At 37.0% G+C, this 24,361-nt stretch overlaps 1 protein-coding gene across 1 annotated transcript in view; it reads right to left on the reverse strand.

Annotated features, from left to right (window-relative positions):
• Nucleotides 1–24,361, reverse strand: part of cacna1ba (calcium channel, voltage-dependent, N type, alpha 1B subunit, a) — a gene marked incomplete at its 5' end in the record, with an annotated part of 113,269 nt that overhangs the window by 35,404 nt on the left and 53,504 nt on the right. The window contains 13 exons of the mRNA XM_081364570.1: nucleotides 473–1,255; nucleotides 6,114–6,176; nucleotides 7,581–7,687; nucleotides 8,093–8,160; nucleotides 9,623–9,740; nucleotides 9,819–9,891; nucleotides 12,134–12,265; nucleotides 13,324–13,436; nucleotides 13,768–13,880; nucleotides 16,656–16,874; nucleotides 17,135–17,218; nucleotides 17,647–17,730; nucleotides 20,233–20,348. Coding sequence (XP_081220696.1) covers nucleotides 473–1,255; nucleotides 6,114–6,176; nucleotides 7,581–7,687; nucleotides 8,093–8,160; nucleotides 9,623–9,740; nucleotides 9,819–9,891; nucleotides 12,134–12,265; nucleotides 13,324–13,436; nucleotides 13,768–13,880; nucleotides 16,656–16,874; nucleotides 17,135–17,218; nucleotides 17,647–17,730; nucleotides 20,233–20,348 — 2,073 coding nt within the window. The remainder of the gene's footprint in view (nucleotides 1–472; nucleotides 1,256–6,113; nucleotides 6,177–7,580; nucleotides 7,688–8,092; nucleotides 8,161–9,622; nucleotides 9,741–9,818; nucleotides 9,892–12,133; nucleotides 12,266–13,323; nucleotides 13,437–13,767; nucleotides 13,881–16,655; nucleotides 16,875–17,134; nucleotides 17,219–17,646; nucleotides 17,731–20,232; nucleotides 20,349–24,361) is intronic.

The following is a 24,361-nucleotide window of genomic DNA, read 5'->3' on the forward strand; positions in this document are numbered from 1 at the left end:
CAAAGGCACATTTTTAGAAAAAATAAGATTTGTTTCTGGCTCAAAATGTTTCTGAACTAATCTTTTTATTACATGAATTTGCTTATAGTCCACAAAATGTCACTCACTGGGTCAACAAAAATAAAGTCACTGAAAGAATCAATGAACAAATATGAATGAATCTTTTTGCTAAAAGAAATTAAAAGAGTCATTGGAATGAATCAAAATCCCCACCACTAGAGACATTATTGCTCATATACGAATAAGATCACTGGTTCAGCACATGGTTCAGTTTTCTTTGTACAACTTGGGAACAAATGTGCTGTTCAAGCTAAGAAATAATTTAAAAATATACGAATATGTTCACTAGTTTCGTAGCTAATGGAACATGGTTCAGTTTTCTTTGTAAACTTTAGAACAAATGTGCTAATCAAACTAAGAGATAATAAAAACAAATGTACATCTTTTAAAAACTTTGAGAAGAAAGTTTTACCTGTGACTGGCAGACTTGCCCTCCTCCTTCTCTCCATTCTCTTGTTGCTCCTCTCCTTCCAGCGTGGACTGAGCTTTACTGGTTCGCGGCCTGTGCCGCCTCCGCCCTCCATTACCTCCGTTTTCCCCCCTGGAGCACCTCTCTCCCTCTCTTGTTCCTGATCGTGAGCCTTCCTTCTGCCTGGACCGCCGTTCGCTCTTCCCCCCAGCACTGACCACCCCATTGCCCTCCCTGTTATGCCTGTGGGAGTGATGGTGACGGTGTTCTCTCTCCCCACCTCCCACTCCCTCGTCCACTGAGCTCTGGTGGTGATGTCTGCGGCCCCCCTCGCCCTTCCCCTCCTTACAGCGTGTCCCATCATGCTCCTTACTGCGGCTGTGATGGACGTGATGCCGGACTTCTTTGCCATGCCCGGTGTCACCGTTTTCATTGGTCTCATTGGAGGGACGCTCCTTGTGACGGTGGTGCTTGCGCGGTGCATGCGACTGCGGGGGCTCCATCCCAGGGGGGACTCGTTCCTCCGGCACGCCACCCTCCCCTTGCAAATTCTGGGGTTTGTCCCAGCCTCTGTTAGGGCTAATGCGGCCATCACAGTTAGGTTCAACCACCAGAGGCCGGTCGAGGTGGGTTTTGATGTCCGGGCGGAGGTGGAGGTTGGAAGTCAGCCTGGGGTTGAGCTCCTCTTGGTACAATGCCTCGCTGCTGGCCAGCATGTGCTTCCGAATCTGGGTGGTGCGCTGCTCCCACACGGACATCATCTTTAGAGAACGTTGCTGTTCTTTACTAGTGAAGATTTAAGGAAACAAATCTATTAGCCTCAGACAGACAAATTTTAATAAAACAATTAGGCATGGTGTTGACGTTAGTCCCCATCCATGTCGAGACCCCCTTTCATGATGGTGATTTTGTGTTTGCTTTCACTTAAAAATTCAAAAATTGATTTGAAAATTGGGCTTAATTTTGGATGGCTGCAACTTACACAAGCTAACAGTGTTGTAGTCAAGACAAGTTCAAGCTCCCGAGTCCATGACAAGACCAAGACCATGAAAATATGGTCTTGGACTAAGACTTGAGGATCAAGACCATTAAAATGTGGTCCCCAGTCCATGGCAAGAACATGAAAATATAGTCTTGGATTTAGACATGAGGATGAGGACCAAGACCATGAAAATACGGGAACATGTGGATTCTGTCTTGACTCTGACTGGTACCTTTTCTGGGTCTTGACTCAAACTCAAATGAGCTGGTTTCAGCTACGACAGAAATGCGGAGTGATACAAATAGTGAAAAGTTCCAGTGCTGCTGGACTAAATATTAGAGTTCTTGGAACAGTGTTTGTCCAAGCAGATTCTAAGCAGGATAAATACTGTTGAATAAATAAAAAGAAGGTCTTTATGGATGCCAGATTACAAAGATTAGTAATGGTCATGCTTTACTCATCCTGCAAATGTTTGTGAACAATGGTTTGGGTAATGAAGTTTAATCATGCATTCTACACCTGTGTTACACAACAAGTGTAGAATATTTAGAGGGGTTTGCCAGGTTTAATGACCTAATATCTATCCCTTCCTTATGAGGAATAGTTTACCCTCAAAATAACGTTTGCCATTGTTAAATCATCCCCATCTCATTCCAAATCTGTTCTTTCATGGAATACCAATGAAGAAATGTTTAAAAAAAAGGACATTCACTGAGATTCGACTTAAAAGAATGATTCACTCATGAATCTGACTTCTTTTCTTTTTCTCTCTCTAATGAACTTGCCAAAAATATACTAAGGTTTAAAAGTTTGGAGTCAGTACATTTCTTTTCTTTTAAATTAATACTTTTCTTCTACAATGACACATTAAATTGATCAAAAGTGACAGTAAATACATTTATAATGTTACAAAACATTTATTTTTTCAAATTGTTCAAATGAAAAATAAATCTATTCATTAAAGAATCCTGAAAAAAGCAACATGGTTTCCACAAAAACATTAAGCAGCACAGCTGTTTATAAACATTGATAATAAGGAGAAATATTACTTGATCACCAAATCAGCATATTAGAATATAGAATGTTACTATTACAATATTATTATAATATTTTATATTATAATATTTTACAGTATTTTTGATCAAACAAATGAAGCCTTGGTGAGTAACAACATTCAGTTCAAAAACATTTTAAAATCTTACCAACCCCAAACTTTTGAACTGTGTGTGTATGTGTGTGTGTGTGTGTTTGATCCTGGTATTCCCTACATTATGGGGACCAAATTTCACCAAAACTATAGTAATACAAGTACATTTTGACCTTGTGGGGACATTTTTTATTTATTTTTTTGGTCCACATGAGGAAGCAAGCTTATAAATGACACAGAATGTAAAATCTAAAATAGCAGAAAGTTTTCTGAGATGGATATGTTTAGGGGTAGGGTTAGTGTAGGGGATAGATTATACAATTTGTACAGTATAAAAATCATTACGCCTATGGAATGTCACCATAAAACGTGTGTGTGTATGTGTGTGTGCACATTTTTTCCTTGGAACAAAGCCAGTCATGTGGATTTGGAACGACGTGAGAGAGAACAAATGATGACAGAAGTCTTCTATATTTCATCTTATTTCTTATCCAGTTAGTTAGCATGAAAAAATATGAATCAAGACAAGTAAAGGAAAAGATTGAGCTGGGGAAAAGTAACACATCTACAATTCTCTCTTCTCCACATCACTTTATTCTGAGCACACCTCTAGCAGGCAGGCCGTGTACCAGGGAGCAGGCGTGAGGAGTGAACTACAGCAATGTGTAGACAGGTGATGGGAAACAGAAAGCTCTTTGAGGCTGGGAGAGAGTGGAGAGACTGATTATCAGACAGTATTCACTGCTTAAGTGCTAACAGGGCTTTGCAGTGTGAATCAGTCCTGAGGTCAGACTGTACCTCTTGTGGACTAGCTCATGGTGTGATAATCATTTCCCTTTTCTGTTTATTTGACTTTTGGCCATGTTATTTATAATAGGTAGCAGAGAGACCAAAAAACAAAACAAAAAATTGTCTCTAAGGCTCATGTGTCAGAGCATGTGAACTACTCACTACACCACAGTTCTGATATTTCCCCTTTTCTATCAAATATTAACATACTTAGCAAAAATAAGGACTGAGATGTTCTCAACGTGCAACAACATAGTACTTTAAAGCTGCTGTAAACAATGTTAGCTATCTTGCTAACTTCTGGCTAATCGCTCTAGCTTTGCTAACTTGCCAAGTCTCTGGCTAATAAAAACCATTCACAGCTTCATCAAACTCTGAATTTTAAGTGTGGCGTTGACTAAAAATGCTTACAACAGCTTTAAAGTGCAAAGAGTGAAATGTTATCGATGAATGATTTTTTTACGGCTGTCCAAGGGTTAAAAATGAGATCATAGGTTAACATTGACATACTGTACAGTATATGTATGAATGTGAGGCAAGATTCTGGAATGTCCCATATAGTCCACATTGTCAAACACTATGAGGTGCGTTGTGAATGAGTATTAGTCTTTTGTCATACAGATGATCAAAATATGTCCATTCATGTACTGTAGAAGTAATCATGCCCTGCTATACCATTACCTCAAGTAGTGATGTGCAGGGGAGCAGACATAACTCCTAAAACACATACAGCACACATTGAAATACACAGATACACACAGACACGCTAAGAGTCCCCACAGTGCCACAGAAAACACGTCAGAAGACAAACATTTGACAAGAAAATCAGAAAGGAATAAAGATGTATCAAAGACAGACAGTAGAAAACGAATGGTGGAAAAATTAAAGAATGTACGAAACAGTGGAGAGAAGTGAGATGATGGCAGACTTATCCAGACTCTACAACGCTAAAATCTTCAGTACTGCTCAAACTGAACCATTACTGGAATAGCTAAAAAAAAAAAAAAAAAAAAAAAAAAAATCTGTCATCATTCACTCACCCTCATTTAGTTACAAAGCTATAGGACTTTTTATTCTGACTGTGGAACACAAATGTTTAATGTTCTAGTCACTCTTTTAAATATAATGAAAATCAATGAGGACTGGGGCTGACAAGTCCCAAAATGAACCATAAAAGCATAATAATGGTATTTCAAATTACTTTTGTGCTATATTTCAAATCATCTGAAGCCATACGGAAGCTTTTGTGCCTGAAACAGACAGACTTTTAATTGTTACTGACATAAATCTTGACATTATAAGTTCAAGTACATCAGAGAAGTATTAATGTCCAATTCATGAATGAATCATTCAGACCTGTTTTGTGAACTAGATCAATCGATTCATTGAAAAGAATGATTCATTCATGGGCATGATGGCTGAATCTGAAATCGCTCCCTAAACCCTCATTCCCTATTGCCTACGTTAGTCCACTAATACTGTTCACTTGAAGGATAATAATGCCCAAATAATGCCCTATTTGAGGATATAGGGGCTGATTTCGTATTCAGCCGATGACTGATCGGTTCTCAGAATCAACTCACTGAATCAATGATTTTGCAGTACAAAATCCACTGGAGGGGAAATGTATCCCCTCCAGTGAATAATCATTATAATTCATGATAAAATCATGAAACACACCTTAATTTGTCTGTGTCTCACATAAAGTTAGTGTTATAACTTTAATTATATTTTTGTCTTGTAACAGCGACAGTCCTCATTCACTTTTATTATGTGAAAAAAATCACTTTTTTTGCTCCATGGAAGAACATAAGTCATACAGGTTCGGAATGATAAAGGGTCAGTAAATGATGAACGACTTTTCATTTTAGGGTAAACTGTTCCTTTAAAGCATCAAAGACTAATTAAATAAACTAATTAATCTATCACTAGCTTGAACACGAATGTCTTTAAAATTTTAGCTTCTCAAAAGATTGACGAGCCAACTTCTGTGATTCTAATTCCAAATATTCTATTTAATTGTACGTGTAACGTGTGTGTGTGTGTGTGTGTGTGTGTGTGTGTGTGTGTGTGTGTGTGTGTGTGTGTGTGTGTGTGTGTGTGTGTGTGTGTGTGTGTGTGTGTGTACACTCTCACAGTGGGTTTGTCTGACAGGAGTGCTGACTCATTAGGCACTAGCAGTAGCAGAAGCTCTAGTAGTGATGCTCACTGGGAAACAGACGGCCACTTCTCAGAACAGGGCTCAATGCCAACAGCAGCCAATGAGCCCAGTGAACAGTTAATCTAGTATCCAGAAACTTGCCTGACCCGCTAGCTATAGAAGAAATACGGCAAACATAACGTTACAAATGAAAGTAATAAATCCACTAATGAAGTTGCAGTAAACTGAAGCAGATTAACACTGATAGTTTACTTAAAGTTCACACTTGTACTTTTTTACAGCAACACTTTACAATAGCTTTCATTAACAAGACATTTTAACATTTAAAATGGTTTTCAGTAAAGAAAGAAAAGAAAGCCATTTTAAATGTTATCCTTCATTCATTGTATTCTTAATGACTTCTTATGACCCATACACAATATTTCCTCAGTCATCTGTTAAACTATGAGCTACACTGTGAATGACTCTGGTCAGCGAGACTAGTTCGGCTGTCTGGCATCATATAAGAGCAGTGTGCTGGGACAGAGGAGGAGAGGAGATTTGAACAGAGAGTAAATGAACTCACGGTGAATGAGAGCTGGAGTTGGAGGAGCTGCATGAAACAGCACCGGGAATTGGCCTTATAAAACTGCATATGCCAAAAACAAAAACCATCAGAGGGGAAAGAAATAGTTTGGTGGGGTAGGAGTCAGTGTACAGGGACTACAGCTGTCAATCACTCTGACTCTAACTCCACCCAACTCAATGGGAAGTACATATCAACAATAGTGTGACTTCAAAACAGAATGAAAAACAAAACAGGAGAGAAGGCATTACAGTATTAAGAAAGACATTCAAATTCCAGGTGCATTAAAATTGATTAAAATAATTCATTACATTACATTCAATTAATTAATTATTATATTGCTCTATTCAATAATATAATAAATTTACTTTTTAACACCGGAAAAAAAATGTCTTTCATAATTAAGATATAATATATAAATGTTAACTAAAACAAAATATTACAAAAATCTGTAAGAATTTCTACAAGATCCTGAAAAAAATCACATTCAGGGCCATAACTTCAATTGATATTGGAAATGATATATGTGACCCTGGACCACAAAACCAGTGTGTGGTGTGGTTTCACATGGGTAAAAAAAAATTAAATTGAGAGGCTGAATAAATAAGCTTTCCATTGATGTATGTTAGGATAGGACAATATTTGTCCGAGATACAACTATTTGAAAATCTGGAATCTGAGGGTGAAAAAAAATTGAAACATTGAGAAAATCGCCTTTAAAATTGTCCATTTATGTTTGCGATTCTGCTGCATTCACTCACAAAAATAAATGTTTTATATATTTACGGTAGGAAATTTACAAAATATCTTCATGGACCATGACCTTTACTTACTATACTAATGATTCTTGGCATAAAAGAAAAATCGATAATTTTGACCCAATTGTGACCAATTGTTTTGTGATCCAGGGTCACATGTTACCCCAATATTCAGAATTGTGGTTGATCAAAGTTTTTTAATACTTAATTTACATCGGATTGCCACAATCACTGTCTTTAGCAACAGTAAAACAACCAATTTAGGTTAAATTGCAAAGAACTAAATCAGATTTTGATGGCATGATTAATTTGAGTTAAATATATTATTCACTGTACATTAATTGGTGTCTAACAACAAGTCTAATCAAACACAGTTAGTAAGGGAGCATAAAAAAAATCTTTAGATTTCCACAAAGGCTGGTTGAATCAAGTATACGTGCCATTTCTGTCTAAAGACAACCCACTATGGGTGCAGGACCAACTGCACAGAGGACATGGAGTCCTACAGAGACATAAATAAAAGTGACAACAGAAAAATAAGAAAAATAACTAACACTCAGAAATCTGATTATACACAGACAAACAGGATTCTTGGGACACATAAAAAAAGCAATGAGAGGACATGATGGGGTGATGAACAGGTTTTACAAAGGGTTAGTGAAAGGGGAGGGCAGTACCCTGACTTCAGGTTTAATGCCCTCTGACTTACGCTGTGATGGAAATGTTAGCGGCCGAAATGGGGCTGACCTCCTTTACCTCCTTGGCTTTCTGCAGAGCCAGTTTCTTATTGATGGCCTCCTCCTGCTCCTCCTCATCCTGAGAGAGGAGTAAGACAGAGAAACACAGCATGACAGATGAGTATAAATTTGCATGCCATGTCAAAGCACCATGGATAGCATCAACAAATCAAAATAGTGATGTCCCAGGAGCCTTACGACCCTATACAGTAGATGCCATCTTTACGTGAGGCTGTAAATCCCATAATGGGCTGAAAGCTTCATTACCTTGAGTTATTGACCAGGGCAAACATCAGTCAGATCAAAAGAACCCTAACAGACAGTCTTATGAAACTAATAAAACTATCAGTCCATAGCGAAACAACATGTGAGACTCATGTGGTGGGTGTGCAGGTACGGATGTGTGTGTGACAGTGCCAGAAGTTAAGTATTGCCATTGTATGTACATATGCTCATATGCAGGACCTAAATATGCAAAACCAACCTTGGTGAGTTCTTGTGCATTGGCAAGGTTATCAACAGCAATGGCCAAAAATACATTTAGGAGAGTGTCTGATCAAATGTGCTTTAAGGAATTGGGGTGAAAGTGGGCATCTAATAAAATAGTAAAACATTCAGGTTGTCCTTATACTATCGTTCAAAAGTTTGGGGTGAGTATGATTTTTATTTTTATTTTTGAGAAATGAATGCTTTTATTCAGCAAGGATTACTTAATATGATAACATTTAGAATGTATTAAAAGTATTAAAGGAATTATTATATTTAAACAGTTATTTTAAATTATTATAATATTTTACATTATAACTGATATTACTGTATTTGATCAAATAAATGCATGCAGCCTTGGTGAGTATAAGAAACTTCTTTCAAAAACATTAAAAAAATCTCACCAACCCCAAACTTTTAAATTCAATCTGACATTACAAGTGCTTCATTCTGTTGTGTAATTTATAAAATACTAAATACACACATAAAATGCATATAGCTGTATGTAGCACCCATTTAACAGTAAATGGAGAAACACTTTCATATGAAAATATTATTTACAAATCAGTAGCAAAAACAACTTTACACACATAATTTCAATCTAAATATGGGCGAAGTTATTTATTACTTATTTACTTACTTACAGTGCTATGCATAAGTTTAGACACCCATGCTAAAGTTGAGTAAAAAGAGGAATAAAAAATCCTCTTTTGGAAATTGAACTTAATGCCTTAATTAAAAAAATTAGGAAAAATCTAACCTTTAAGGACTAAAATTTTCTTTGTGAATGAATAATGTATCGTAAATAAATAAATGTTCTTCCTTAAAATACAGGGTGCAAAAGTCTGGACACCCCTAAGTTAAATTCCCATAGAGGCAGGCAGATTTTTATTTTTAAAGGCCAGTTACTTCATGGATCCAGGATACTATGCATCCTGATAAAGTTCCCTTGGCCTTTGGAATTAAAATAGCCCCACATCATCACATACTAGCCTTCGCCATACCTAGAGTTTGGCATGGAGTACTTTCCATAAGATCATCTCTCAATGCAAATCAAACCAGCTATCATTATTATTATTATATATATATTATTTATTTACGATACATTATTCATTCACAAAGAAAATTGGTGTCCTTAAAGGTTGGATTTTTCCTAATTTTTTTTAATTAAGGCATTAAGTTCAATTTCCAAAAGATGATTTTTTATTCCTCTTTTTAGTCAACTTTAGCATGGGTGTCTAAACTTATGCATAGCACTGTATTTAATTAATTAATTTAATTTAATACCTGTGCATTCTAAAATAAACAGAGTAATATAGTTTTTTTGGGGACATTAATAAAGAGCAATGTTGCAGAAATCTACCTCTGTATGGTGTCTTCAGTTTATACATACAATACGAAGGGCTTTATATTTTACGATGAGTGTCATTTGTACATATTAAGTAGTTTCCTTTACTCAATAAAATTAGGCCATTAAAAAGCATTCAATTCAATGACAGTCCTATGTTCTACAGTATATAAAGGATACAGTTTCCAAACAGTGTGAGCACAATGAAGTACACAGAGCAGAACATTCCCCGGTGCACTCCTCCCTGGGATTCGATACCATGATACATCACTGCATTCCAGTCCTCTCCTGTCAGAATCTGACAAGATAAAATACATTATGGAAATACAAATATCAAACGAGAGCCTTCAGACACATATCACCAGACAGTCAATACCTGAAACACTGTCAGGATAGCAGCTGGGAATGTGTCAAAGTTGGTCGTCGGGGTCTCATCTTCAAAATTAAACCTAGAAGAGAGATGATGAGCAGTGAATCATTTTCTTGGATGAGTCTCATGTGGATGCTTACAGTAGGAGCCAGTTTTGCTCTTATTTCAAAATCTTTCTTTTTTTTTTTTTTTTTAATTTGTTTGCTCGCAAAGACAGCAAAAACGGATTGATATGTTCCAATAATAATGTTTCATCTGCATATAAAAGCTGAGCTGAGTTCTCCTCTCTGTATCTCTGGAGTTAATAACAAAAACATAATAAATATGCTTTCTTCTTCACCATTCTCCTCCATGTACACTCTCAGGGGCTCTGCAGGGGCCTCATTACTACAGAATGTAGAGAAATGCGTAAAAAGAGAGAAGAAACATTTCACAACCAAGGGCTTGTTTATGTTATTTTGGAAAATAAAAGTGATTTCTTTTTTTTTTCTTTTTTTTTTTTTTTGCCCAACCACCATTCCTCATTTTATTTCAAGAAAATAGTGCAATAACAATGAAGCAAACAGAAGTTAATAATGATTATAAACAAGTGATTTCTATATTCAGTGACATATCAATGGTATACTGTCATGTCTAAACTTATCATGATTTCATATAACTTTCATACTCCATTTGTTTGTATAACTTTCATAACGGTGATAAAAGCGATCTTTTGGTTTTATTTATGCTGTGATGTGCTAGAAAGCCTCGCACACATTGAAATCTCATCGGTTCAAAATCCTCATAGCTGCATATTAATTATCAAATGTGTTTTGGTTGGCTGTGATTGTGTCATTGCTCAGCATTTTCACCTTAAGTGAGGACGAAAACATTACTTTTTACATAGGGTTCAACCTGGTTAGCAAACAGTGTTTCTTTGTCTAACTTTAGTATTCAAGTTACGTAAATTTAGTATTCATATTTATATATATATACATATAAATGTGTAGGCTTTCTATATATATATATATATATATATATATATATATATATATATATATATATATATATATATATATATATATATATATATATATATATATATATATATATATATATATATATATATTAAACATTCTAAAAGTGAGAATATTTTATCTGGTCTCATTGTTTTCAGCAGCTCTGCTCTCTGATGTGCTTCACAACTGAACATATGACACCGTCTATTTCATCCAGCCCAGATAATGACTTCATGGATCAGACAGTCAGTTTATCATGTCCATCTACAGTCTTAAATATTAATGCTCTATGGAGCTGAAATCGAGTATCAGAGAGGCACAAAAGCAATTTCTCATTTCACTAAGCACAGATCTGGAAAGACTTCACATATTCGCCATCGGGGGGAATAGTCTCTCCTGCAGCTATCCTCACATTGTTATGTTTCAATAACATTTTCTCATTCCGCACCGCCCATTTGTTTATCTAGCACTCTTCTCATTGAAGTAGATCACATGACAGCATGTTTGCGCATCTTAGCTGATATTTACCTCATGGGAAGCGTGCGTAGAGGCAATTCCTCTGCTGTAGCATATGATTAATAATTCATGGAACAGAGAAATGAAAACTTGCGCCGTCTGGATCAACTCAGTCATGTTTGTTAACATGTGGCTGAGGGGTAAATGAAACGGCAGGGCTTGGAAGAGTCACAGACGCTTATGCAGAGAGGAACGTAAACAATGGGCAGTTTTTTTCCACGTCAATGGATGATTTATCAATTTTGGTGAAAAGTACATCACACAAGTGCTCTGAAAAGTAAAGGGCCTAGATCAGCTGTTCTCAACTGGTGGGTCGCAACCCAAAAGTGGGGCACGTCACAGGTCTGTTCTGATTTCAGAGAGGCGGGAAAAAACAAAGGTAATAAAATGCAACTAACCATATAATTGTGTATAATAAGGATAACCAATTAAATAGGAATATTTAAGGAGGAGAAATACTTCCATATCTTTTGTTGACAGTATTTTGGCACAAATTCCTCTGTCTCTTGGTAGAATCTAGTCTGTCAATAGCCATTAAATACATATTCACGTACAACCATGGTTTGTGCCATCCACAATTTGTTTGTGCAGTAAATTATTGGCTGCTGAGAGCATGAAATCAATTAGAATTAGAATTAGAAACTAACCACTAAAACTTTAAAATACATGCCTCTGTTATCCAAACTTTTTGTTTACTTTTGCATGATGAGCTATTCTGGGGCTGTGTTGGCTTGTAAAAGTTGGCAGTGTAAAACCTAAAGCAAAAACAAAAGCGAGAACATGGACTAGATGATGTGCAGTACTCACTGTCCTCCAAAGAGCTGCATCCCCAACAAAGCAAACACCACGATGAAGAGGAACAGCAGGAACAGGAGACTGATGATGGACTTCATTGAGTTGAGTAGAGACACCACCAGATTACGTAACGAGTTCCAATACCTACAGAAACATTCCATAATAACTACAGTATTAATACAGCCACATAAGGAATTGGAAGGCTTGTTACTCCCCAGGTATATTAATTAAGCTTTTTCCACCCTAATTCAGAGACAGTTATTCCACTTTAATCAGAAACTTAAAGGATTAGTTAACTTTCAAATGAAAATTAGCCCATGATTTACTCGCCTTCAAGCCATCCTAGGTGTATACAGTATGACTTTCTTCTTTTAGATGAGTACAATCGGAGTTATATAAAAAATTATATTGGCGCTTCCAAGTTTTATAATGGCAGTGGATTGCAACCAACAGATTGAAGCTCAAAAACGTGGATTCATCCATCATAAACAAACTCCAAACGGCTCCTGTGGGTTAATAAAGGCCCCCTGAAGCAAAATGATGAGTTTGTGTAGGTAAAATATTAATATTTAAAACTTTATAAAGTAAAATAACTAGCTTCTGGCCAAACAAACATACGGATTCCACTTAAGTCTCAAGCGCACCTTAAGCGAGTAATGCGACGTACTGCTGATATTTACGCTACGCCATGACGCACTACGCTACTTTCGACGTCATAAATTTCGTAAGTTGCGCATTAGGGGCAAGTAGACCGTGTATGGCCACTAGGCCGGAAGCTAGAATTTTACTTTGTAACGTGTTAAATATGAATATTTTTTCATGAATATAATTAACCTTTTTTAACCTTTATTAACCCCCCGGAGCCGTTTGGAGTTTGTTTACGATGGATGGATGCACGCTTTTGAGCTTCGATCTGTTGGTTGCAATCCACTGCCATTATAAAATTTGGAAGAGCCCAGATATTTTTTTTATATAACTCCGATTGCATTTGGCTGAGAGAAGAAAGTCATATACACCTAGGATGGCTTGAGGGTAAGTAATTCATAGGCTAATTTTCATTTTAAACTGAACTAATCCTTTAATTTGAAACTGTGAACCAATCAGAATCAAGCATTCAACCATGTCTTGGTATAAATATGATCAATTTAGGCCATTGATCTGCAGAGCACCACAGATTAACACAGGGAATTATGATCTCTTACTTGGTAACCTTGAATATCCTCAGCAAACGCAGTGCTCGCAACACACTAATGCCAAAAGAGGCTCCTGGTTTTACGGCTGCCCAGATCACCTCGAAAATGCTACCCACAATCACCTAAAAAAAATAACAAAGACAGCATTTAAAGCGTTTTAAGCAATACTATCCATTTATCCATCCATTCTCCAAACTGCTTGTCCTATTTAGGGTCATGTGGATGCTGGAGCCTATGCCAGCATAACGCACTGTAGGCAGAGACCCAGGCCGGATGGAAATAATTTGATAAATTATAATTATAAATGTGATCATATATATCATATTTAATCAGCATTTGTTTTATCCTACAAAAAAAAAAACACAAGAATTGTCTTGGTGCCAGAACCCCTGGCACTGACTGAACACGTAGTTGGTCCCACATATCATTTGTATTTGATGGCACGTTACTCACCCCAAAGTCAAAGCAGTTAAATGAGGAGTGAAAGTAGGTCCTGGGCCCAAGGCCATACATCTTCAGACTCATCTCTATTAGAAACAGACCAAGGAACACAAACTCCGCCAAATCTATATAAACAAAGAAAACATTTAACAAAAGACTTTGTCAGTCACATCACTTATCATTCATATAAGATCATTAAGGGGCCGTTCACACAGAACGCGTCTTTGCGTCTAAAATGCAATGGCCATACACATCCTTCTAGTGTGTGTTTGCATAGAAAACAATGGAAAAGTAGCGCATTGGAATGGAAAAACACGTTCTGTGTGAGCAGCCCCTAAGGCATGCCAATAGTGAAAGATGTAATAACCTACTGACACTTTTTAACCTCATACTTTGTTGCTTCTATAACAGGTTTCAAAGTAACATAATCTGAAGAATAATCATCCCGGCCATCATAGTGGTCTGACGATGATAAGTCAGAATGGTGTGGCCTCATGGGTAAAGAACTGGGCATGTAAATGTAAGGTTGCACATTTAAACCTTAAAAGGGGCAAATCATAACCTCCATCACATTGTGACCCTTAAATCTCTTGGGGGAGCTGTCACTGCAATAACTTTACTGTTTGTGGCCTTGGATTAAAGCATCAGCTAAATGCCAATTAATGATAAGTAGCAGCTGGCATGCAAGCAGAGGTAAATGTAGGAGGTGGGGCAATGCTCTTTTGTCATTTTTGGCACCAATCTGGCACAGGGGACTCTATGCTGTGTGGACTAGAAACTAATGAATTGAACTTGTGAAAACAGATTGCACCCCTGATGTGGATCCCAACAAGCCGACACACACTTTTTTGTTTTAATTATTTAGGGCTGTTTTAACAAGAAAAATACCATGATACCAATATACTTATACTTATGTTCTATTGTAACAGTGAGCTAAATAAGCAATCCAACAGATGATGCGTGACGCAGAATGAATAATCAGGAATAACTTTAATAAACACAGAATATGACACAACTACCATAACTTTACCATTCACTTTACCATGAGGCCATGAACTGAGGAAAACTGAGGGCTTAGATATATTAGGAAAGATTACAGGAAACAGTGACAAGGAAAACGAAACAGAACATAATTGTGACTTCTATATACACTACTGTTCCAAAGTTGGGGATCAGTAAATTTTGTTGTTGTTGTTTGTTTGTTTGTTTTAGAAGGAAGTCTTTTATGCTCACCAAGGCTTCATTTATTTGATCAAAAACACAGTAAAATGGTAATATTGTTTAAATATTATTACAATTTAAAATAATTGTTTTTAATTTTAACATATTTTAAAATACAATTTATTCTTGTGATGGCAAAGCTGAATTTTCAGCAGTCTTCAGTGTCACATGATCCTTCAGAAATCATTCTAATATGTTGACAGTTGAAAACTGTTGTGCTGCTTTATATATTTGTAAAAACTGTGATTTTTTTTTTCAGGATTCTATAATGAAAATAAAAATCACAAGAACAACATTTATTTGAAATATCATTTTTGTTTGTCCAATTTCCAAAAAGTCACTTTTGATCAGTTTAATACAGCCTTGATTATTTGAAATTAAATTAATTACATTTTTAATGGAATGAATCTTCTTTTTAACTTAAAGGGATAGTTCACCCAAAAATGAAAATTAGCCAAATTTACTCACCCTGAAGCCATCCTAGGTGTATATGACATTCTTCCTTCAGACGAATACAATCGAAGTTATATTAAAAAATGTCTTGGCTCTTCCAAGCTAAATAACGGGAGTGAATGGGCACTATTTTTTGAAGTCCATACAAGTACATCATATCCGTCATAAAATTGTCCCAAACGGCTCCGAGAGGTTAATGAAGTGAAGTGATGCGTTGGTGTAAGAAAAATATCCATATTTAAAACTTTATCGACTAAAATAACTAGCTTCTGGCAGATGGCCGCACACATCGATATACGTCAAAAGAGTAACCCTTGAACTTGACGCACAACGTAATGACGAATGCGGTTGCCCAGCTCTGTTTGTTTGAACTGCCAGAGGCGTCACCTACATCCTACGTCATACATCGTAAAGTGTAAAGTGTTACTCTTTAGTCGATAAAGTTTTAGATATGGATTTTTTTCTTACACCAACGCATCGCTTCGCTACAGAAGGCCTTCATTAACCCCTCGGAGCCGTTTGGGACACTATTATGATCGTGGATATGATGCACTTGTATGGAGTTCAAAAAATAGTGCCCATTCACTCCCATTACAAAGCTTGGAAGAGCCAGGACATTTTAATATAACTCCGATTGTATTCGTCTGAAAAGAAGAATGTCATATACACCAAGCATGGCTTCAGGGTGAATAAATCATGGGCTAATTTAAAATTTCTGGGTGAACTATCCCTTTAAAAGTCCCCATGAATTCAAAATTGAAGTTGTGGCAAATGCGGCTTTACCGAGCTCAATGGCTGAGCTGTGATATAAACGAAACGCTATTGGATATTTTAAAAGGGGGAGGAGCTGCTTGATATGTCCTGCCATGTTTGCCTGTTTCAGTGTAAATTAAATCAGCATATTGATAACGCTGCATGTTTCAATGCTTCAACTTCACTTCAGTTGTGCTTTAAGAAACATAGCTCAGTCACAACAACAGGGTCAGTTTTATGTCAAATTCAAAGGCTAAAAACTAAAGCTAATTTGAGTCAAATTTTAAAATAAGTTGAACAATTAATAATGCAAAGACAAGTAGCATAGTACTTAAAAGCCCTTGTTTTGCATTGATTTTTCAAAGTTTTTTAAATCGCTCCCAATGCGCCTAAGCCATGTTCAAATATTGTTCACATAAACCTGTGATTCTCCAGAGAGCTGCAGTGATTTTTAAAAGATGCGGTTCACTTACACAGTGCATATGTGAGCCATTCGGGCTGGTCGTAGTGGACTATAGCCACACACAGTGTGTTCAGTCCCACTATACACAGAACGGTCCAGTAGAAGCTCTGGGCCTTCACCATACGTCGGATGAAGAAGCGAAACCTCTTCTCTTTTCTGCGAAAGTACGAAGAGCTCTCGTTCTTGCTGCTCTTCACACTTGTACGGGTGAATGGAGAGCCTTGGGGAGCTGCGGAGAGAGGGATAGAGGGAGAGAGAGAGAGAGAGAGAGAGAGAGAGAGAGAGAGAGAGAGAGAGAGAGAGAGAGAGAGAGAGAGAGAGAGAGAGAGAGAGAGAGAGATGTTCACAACAACTCACAGATGATGGAGCGGAGAGGGTTTCTATCTATCTATCTATCTATCTATCCACTATCCCTTCATTTTCTGTGCTGATTTTGGGAGAACGTCCACCAAGAGTTCAAAGGACACAGGCATGGGGCCTGGAACTTACCAACCGATGAGATGTCAGTGAAGTGGTCTTCTCCTTCTTCTGCATTAATGAGGTCATTTTTGCTCTTCTTGGCTCTTTTCAATACTAGAAAATGTTGGAAAGCAAGTGAATAAACAGTAGTAGTATAAATTATAATCATATATTTTAGACATTCTACTAACTATATGTAATTTTGCAACTGCATGTCAAGTACCAGTCATTAGAGTATTAGTAGACTGCCTGCTTACTATCTGCTAAGACTTTATTTTAATGGTTCCCCAACAAATATTCTACTGACTATAAGTAAATTTCCAAGTATATGTCAATTTATTCTAATCTTAATCCAAACTGTCAACTAATACTCTATTAAGAATTAATTGACATGTAAGTTACTTATACTACTTATACTTATTCTAGATAATATCTAGAGTGGACTATAGAAATAAAGTGTAACCATATTGTTAATTATTATTTATTATTTATTTATTCTGCTCATGTAATTTACATATAATAATTCATTTTTCAATGATTACCTGGGTTGTTGCATTTCCTCTTATACCAGGCACCATCCTCCTTCTCCTCTGCATTCTTATCTTCTTCAGCAAGCATGACTTCCTCTGAGACAAAGAATATATTTTACTACTCTCACACACTATACTTTAAGTGGTTGTTGCTGTTCTGTGTTGTGGTTGGTTTACAGGTGGATAAACAGGATAAAAGGTAGACAAAAGCGACCACTAAAAGACTTTTTGTAACCTGGTGCCACACACAGTAATTACTGCTGTCACTGCAGATCTAACTAACATCCAGCAGGAGGCAGGGACAGCAGTGAGCACTGTATCGCCCAACACATTAACGTTTTAAACAATGCAGTGAAGATCTAACTGACTATAATGGCTGTAGATAGATACACGACGAAGTCAAAGCACATGCAAGCAGTTAATTCCATTATGATTTTATGGTGTTAAAACATTACAGCCAGGGCCACCATGGAGGAGTTTGGGAAATCACCTGTCTAAGTCAATTAAATCCCCATGGAAGAGCTCTAGTGGGCTTCTGGGAAACAAAAGGGAGGATACCACATGCTGTGACAGAGCTTATTAACTCCTGAGCTGGTGGAAGATCAGAAGTTTTACAAGAAACTGTGCCATCCTAAACTAGGAACTACAGTATTAGATAATGGATGAGCCAGAACTATAAAAGACCAACAACATCAACATTTACAGAGCTAAAACTTTCTAAACTTTAAAAAAATCCTGTCATCCATTTTTTTCTGATTCATTTTTGTTATGATCATTTGTCGTAATGCCACATGCTGAGGCCTGTTTCACACATCCTGCATGTGCATCTACATGGAAACAGAGTGTTCACTCTCACATCATTCCTATTGAAACAGACACATAATGCCCATAAAACAGACTTCTCTCCATTAATTCATAGACAAACCTTTCTACATTATGAATGAACATGCATTTCCCCAGGACATACTGTTTTATGCATGCCTTAACTAGATAATGTAACCTTATCATGTTTCATGTCAAAATGATCCTCGTTTAACTCTCTACACATCGGTGTATATCACCTCCTCATATCATTCATTGTATGCTTTTTATATTAATCAGAGTAACAATTAATCAGAGACAAAAATACTGCCAATCCACAATGATCATGTAGATGAGTCGGCTTCCAAACAAAGGAACTTTTCCCACTTGAACTTACAACCTTTTCATTGGTCAAGCCAAACTTGAGAGGTGTGACCTCTGCAGAAGCTAAAAGGGCACGCTGTCAGGACCACTAACGTCAAAGATGATTGACAATTAGCATACAGTTTGGATTGGCGGTATGGTTCTGTTCTGGGCAAGAACTCCCTGCCCATCCATGCAGCCTAGCATGATAAGAGCAGGGAGAACAGATAAACCTCCTTTAGGGTAAACAGAACAGAACCAACATAAATGTATTGCAGATATATTTAATGTTCAATAATTTAATGTACAACATAATTCGAGAAAAATGAGGAATATCAGAAGGCCAAGTCCTGACTGGACGAGAGGAGGAGCTGGGGATGGAGGAGGGTAATAAGCTCCTGAGCAACACGATAAATCTGCTTATTATACTGAATGGACCTTATATATAGGGATGCTGTGATTGGCGTTGTATTCCTATAGGTAGACGTGAACCAGATGAAAGTCAGCTGATGCGAGCTTGACTGATATAACCTGCCAGAACTAACTAAGCCTTGATTTATCTCAGTGACCCGGTCTCTTCTTGTTGCTGGTCATATGGAAAAGACTAGAGACATCCGGTCTGACCGCGACGTTGCAGGACCTCCCCATGCTGGCAGGGCCTCACAGTTGCAACAAACCATGTTGTAACTTTCCACTTGGGTGAGAGGACTCTCCGACCACAACCGAATCAGACTGAAGTTCGTCATTCTTCACTCAACCCGGAAGAACCTGTTTGCAATTTCACCACCATTGGACTATTGAAATATTGGCCCATCAAGATATAGATACATTTATACAGCAAATGTATTTTCTGCTGATTTCAGCAAGAGAGACCCAATAAAACTCTACTGCAGTTTCAGGGATGCAGCATCACGCAGTAAAAATGGTGAAATTGTGTACTCAGAATGTGTGAAACACGTCAAAATCCTATGATGAGTAGAGCTTGAGAAGACCATTACTAAACTGGCCCCAGATCAGTGCAAATCTACAGACAAAGAAATCTCCAAGACATTGACTGTTGAGGTGAAGCAGCTGATGAAAGAGCTGTTACATGCAGTCATGGGAAGACTGAGGGGATGAACCAGCTGGTGAAGTGAGAGGAAGGCTATTTGGTTGCCATGGAGAGAGGAAGTGATGAGCAATAGACAGGCACAGATACATCAGCTCCCATTGCGGCTGAACAGAGATCCGGGAAGTGAGTGAGATAAACAGTCAAGGGAGGAAAAACACAAGGGAACAAAATGCTCTCTAGGGAACTGACCGAGGCCTTCTGGTGATTGTGATGTACTGTAGAACATTCTCAGGTTCAGGTCTTGAAAAACGCATGAATGTCTTTGGTCCTGTGGCGATTACTATAAGTGTTAATGGAGATATTGTTAATTTTTAGAGACTGACCTGCCTTGCAGATCCACTCCAAGTAACCGGTCAGTTCCCTCTCTATCTGCTGTTGTCTGCGGAGCTTCAGGAACTCCTGTCTTTTCTCCACACGCTCTCGCTCTTTTGCAAACTCCCTGTGGGGAAAAATGCACATACATACACATCCATGAACACACTGTACTGCACAGAGGTATCAGGGGAGCCCTGCTCTACGACACAGGTTATGTAAGAATATGAGTGTGTATGCTTATTAAAGTGTGAAGTCTCATAATATAGTGATTTATCCACATAAACAAAAGACCCTATTGATCATCATAAGGCTCATGGTTGAGAAATACACCAAACTGAAACATTACAAACATTTGCAAGAACAAATGTGAAGTTAAAATTCTTTCTCTTATGCCAACTTAATATACAAAGTCAGATGAGTAAGCCATTTTTATAATAATTGTCAAAATACAATTTCAGGGAAATGAATTAAATAAGCTACCTATTGATGTCTACGAATCTAGATCAATAGGTCTTAAAAAAACTGCTTAAAAAAACGTATTACACGGCTTTGTGGAATACTTGATGCTGATTGGTCAATCGCGCCATTCAGCGGTATATTATTCCTTGATAACAACCACTGAAAACGGATAACACAGGCTCATCCGGATTAATGAAGACAGCAGCGATATACGCTTGCTAGGAACATTTTTTCTTCGTGGAATTTTTGCATTTGGTGAGCTAATAAAATATTAAAACTCAGTCAAATCAATATTTTGTGTACAGTTATTTAATTATGCCATCCAGTATCATGAACTAGCTCTCTCTTGTTTCATACAAATGCAGCTGCTGCCATTTTGTGACTATTGTTTTGTACACTGTTGGATTAAAAGATACAAACAGGTACGATTTTAAAACAGTTTAATCTGAAATCAATATCTCTTATCTCCATAATTATGGATGTGGTGAAATGCTGTGTAATAAGTGGTATGACTGTATACTGTATCTCTTAAATGTCCGTCTAATGTTAGTTTGAACTTGCCATGCTAGTAACTGCTCTCTCTGCGGAAGCTTTGTGTTTAAAGACCTAATAAAATATTTCAACTCAGATCAATATTTCGTGTCTAATTATTTACTTATGTGGCAAGTAGCCGTGTAATAAGCGGGATAATGTACATACAGCCGGTTGTTCTCTCAGAATAAACCCTCTTCAGGCTGATGGAAGTCCTCATCACCCTAAATAAAACTCTCATGTAATAAAAGTATACATTTTTTTCACCCCAAAAAAATCTTATTGACCTCAAACTTTGAGCAGTACTGCAATTATATACATAACATTAAATAAATAATTATTTATATAAATTAATATAAAATCATCATCACCAGTTAAAACCAGGTGTTCAAACTAATCGAAAATTCATTATTTTTGCATTTCTAATTAATGATGGCTGCACTTCATCCTTAAGGAAACAGGGGTCAATCATTTTTTCTCTGTAATGCACCTACATGCCTAGACAGTTTTTCTCATCTCTCTGTCTATTCTCTAACTTTCATTCCACAGTATGACAAAACTGTGAAGTGATAACTTTTTAACATTAGATATAGCTCACAAAAAGTGGTATTTACTGTACTGAGAAATGCCCATGCATTGCCAGTGAGAGGCATAATTTACCCTGACTTGGTTATTAAACGAGTCTCATTTCGTTTTCAGAAACATTATAGCTTTCTCTGCAACATGATTATGGAGAAGCACTAAGGGATAAAAAAAACTGTTTGTGCACCCCCACAACCTGCCATCTGTTATCATGATAATTAGAGGAGGGTGGCGATGATGGACCACCATTACTCTTTAACAGGTGTTAAGAGTGTACAGAGAGAGGAGGTTAAAAAGCTATACATGCAAAGAAAAAAGAAAAAAAGAATGTGAAGACAGAATGTGAGGGATTTGATGCTTCTGGAATCAAGATTTTACTTCATGCTCGAGAATGTGATCGAAGCACGGAATGTGAATATGAAAGAAAAAAAACTAAGGGAGAAAATAAAATAGGAAATCTGTGCAAGAAAGAAATATTATATACAACAATCATATAATGTGATAGGGACCACAAGGAGAATCACAGCAAGTAAAAACAGGGCGATGTTAGCATCCAAAAATATGTTTAATACAAGCAGATGTGCAAAAATGTGCAAATAAATATGGTTAAGAGAAATAAAACAGGTTTTAAATAAAACATTTAAAAAACTTCATCTATTGAGGCCAGAGTTTCAGTGCGCTCAAGCAGCGCTACAATAACCTTGTTCAAATTCCCTCAAAAATCATGATCCATCCTCCAATCCTCCCTTCCTCTATTGATTTAAAACACACTGGTGTCATTACTAACATGACAGCACAAGACTTTCTCCAGTAGAAATGAAAGCACATTGCCTTAAATACACACATATGCCTCACCATATGATTAATAAATAGATACACAAGATAATTAGGAACAAGTCAATAAATAGGATGGATAAAACCTACTACAACTACATTTGCACAACATTTCCGTAAATAGTTAAAATGAGTGCTCCCATCCAGTTCTCACTCTCTTTAAGGCAATCCCCACTTAGCCAAAGCAGGAAATATAAAACAGCGAACCCCACGTAAATATTATAAAATGCATAGGAACAGTAAGAACACTGTACTGTAAAAACAGTAATGGAAGACAACTTCAAGGTCTCTCCATCACATAATAGAAAATAATAATTGTTTTGCCCTGAACTTTCATACTGGCAAATGCTGTTTTTAGTGGATTAGCGGATTAGCATAACCATTCACCAAAACTTGCTGGTAAAAGTGGCCGACTAGCATGGTCTATCTGACGCAGCTGGCTGACCAAGTAAATCTCACTGGTTAAAGGAACAGTTCACCCAAAACTATGAAACACAAAAGAGGATATTTTGAAAAATGTGTCACTGTTCAATTCAATTTTACTTCATGAAAGTCAATGGGGTCCAAAAACAACATCCCATTTTATAAAAAAAGACAAAAATATATATTTTTCAAAATATCTTTTTTGTGTGTTTCATACAGGTTTTAAGCAACATTAAGTGGATGAGTAAATTTTTTGGGGGGAGGGGACCTATCCCTTTAAGAACCTGATGCTGGTCACTAGCACACTAGCACTAGCACATTTATTAACAGTACGTTTTAGTAGGATTCCCATACTACAATGTGGAGACAGTCTTTTCTTCTCCCCTCCCTGCATTGCAGTGGCTGTGTGACGTGACAGTGAGTGTGTGTGTGTGTGTGTATTTGTTTGTGAGTGTGTGACAGACAAGGGGGAATACTAACCCTGCAGCAACATCTACAGTATATCTCTCTCTCTTTCTCTTTGACACACTCACACAAATGCTAATACTCACACGAGTCCATAATGTATAAACAGACTCCAATCCATTGTACTTCTGTTTCGACAGGAAAGCAACATCTTCCTCGTGGAAGAAACTCATCTAGTTTGAACACACGCAAATACTAAGAACACACAAAGTGGCAGATGCACAGAAATGGCTAGCGATGCTAATGTACATCTTAGCATGTGTTTATTTGGTTAGAAATACTAATTTAAAAGTGTTACACAACTAATCTCCACAAAAGATTCTCTAAAGAAGCTTTTAAACATATCCTGCACTGATAACAATGATTATGTGGTGAGAAACACTAACAAATATAATGTCTACATTGAATAAGTTAGTTAAGGCAAGAATAAAAAAAAGTAATTTCTATATTAGTACCCAATTCAAGCTTGTAGAAATTAAAGCATGAACTTATAAGTATATTTTACTTGGAATTGTTTATGTTTTCAATAATGTTTTCCATCATGCACCCCATGGGGTATGAGTAATTAATAAGGTTGCATTGTTTCACTGTTCTCCAGTTGTATTTACACTGTTACACTGTTTACACATTGCTTTTGATGTTATGTTTAATAACTTGCTGTTTTGTGACATCTGGAGTTAATTTTTTACTCAAAATGACCCATTCAAAAACTTTCCACTGATTGTTAGCTTTATTGAGTATTGTGTACCCAGCATTGAGGTCTCTGAATGCCGGGTACACAATACACAAAGTAGAAATTACTCAACAAACTCTAACTGGCCAAGTTTAATTTACTTATTCTCT

This window comes from Scardinius erythrophthalmus, assembly GCF_964197995.2.
Source record: "Scardinius erythrophthalmus genome assembly, chromosome: 5".
In the NCBI taxonomy this organism is placed as follows: domain Eukaryota; kingdom Metazoa; phylum Chordata; class Actinopteri; order Cypriniformes; family Leuciscidae; genus Scardinius; species Scardinius erythrophthalmus.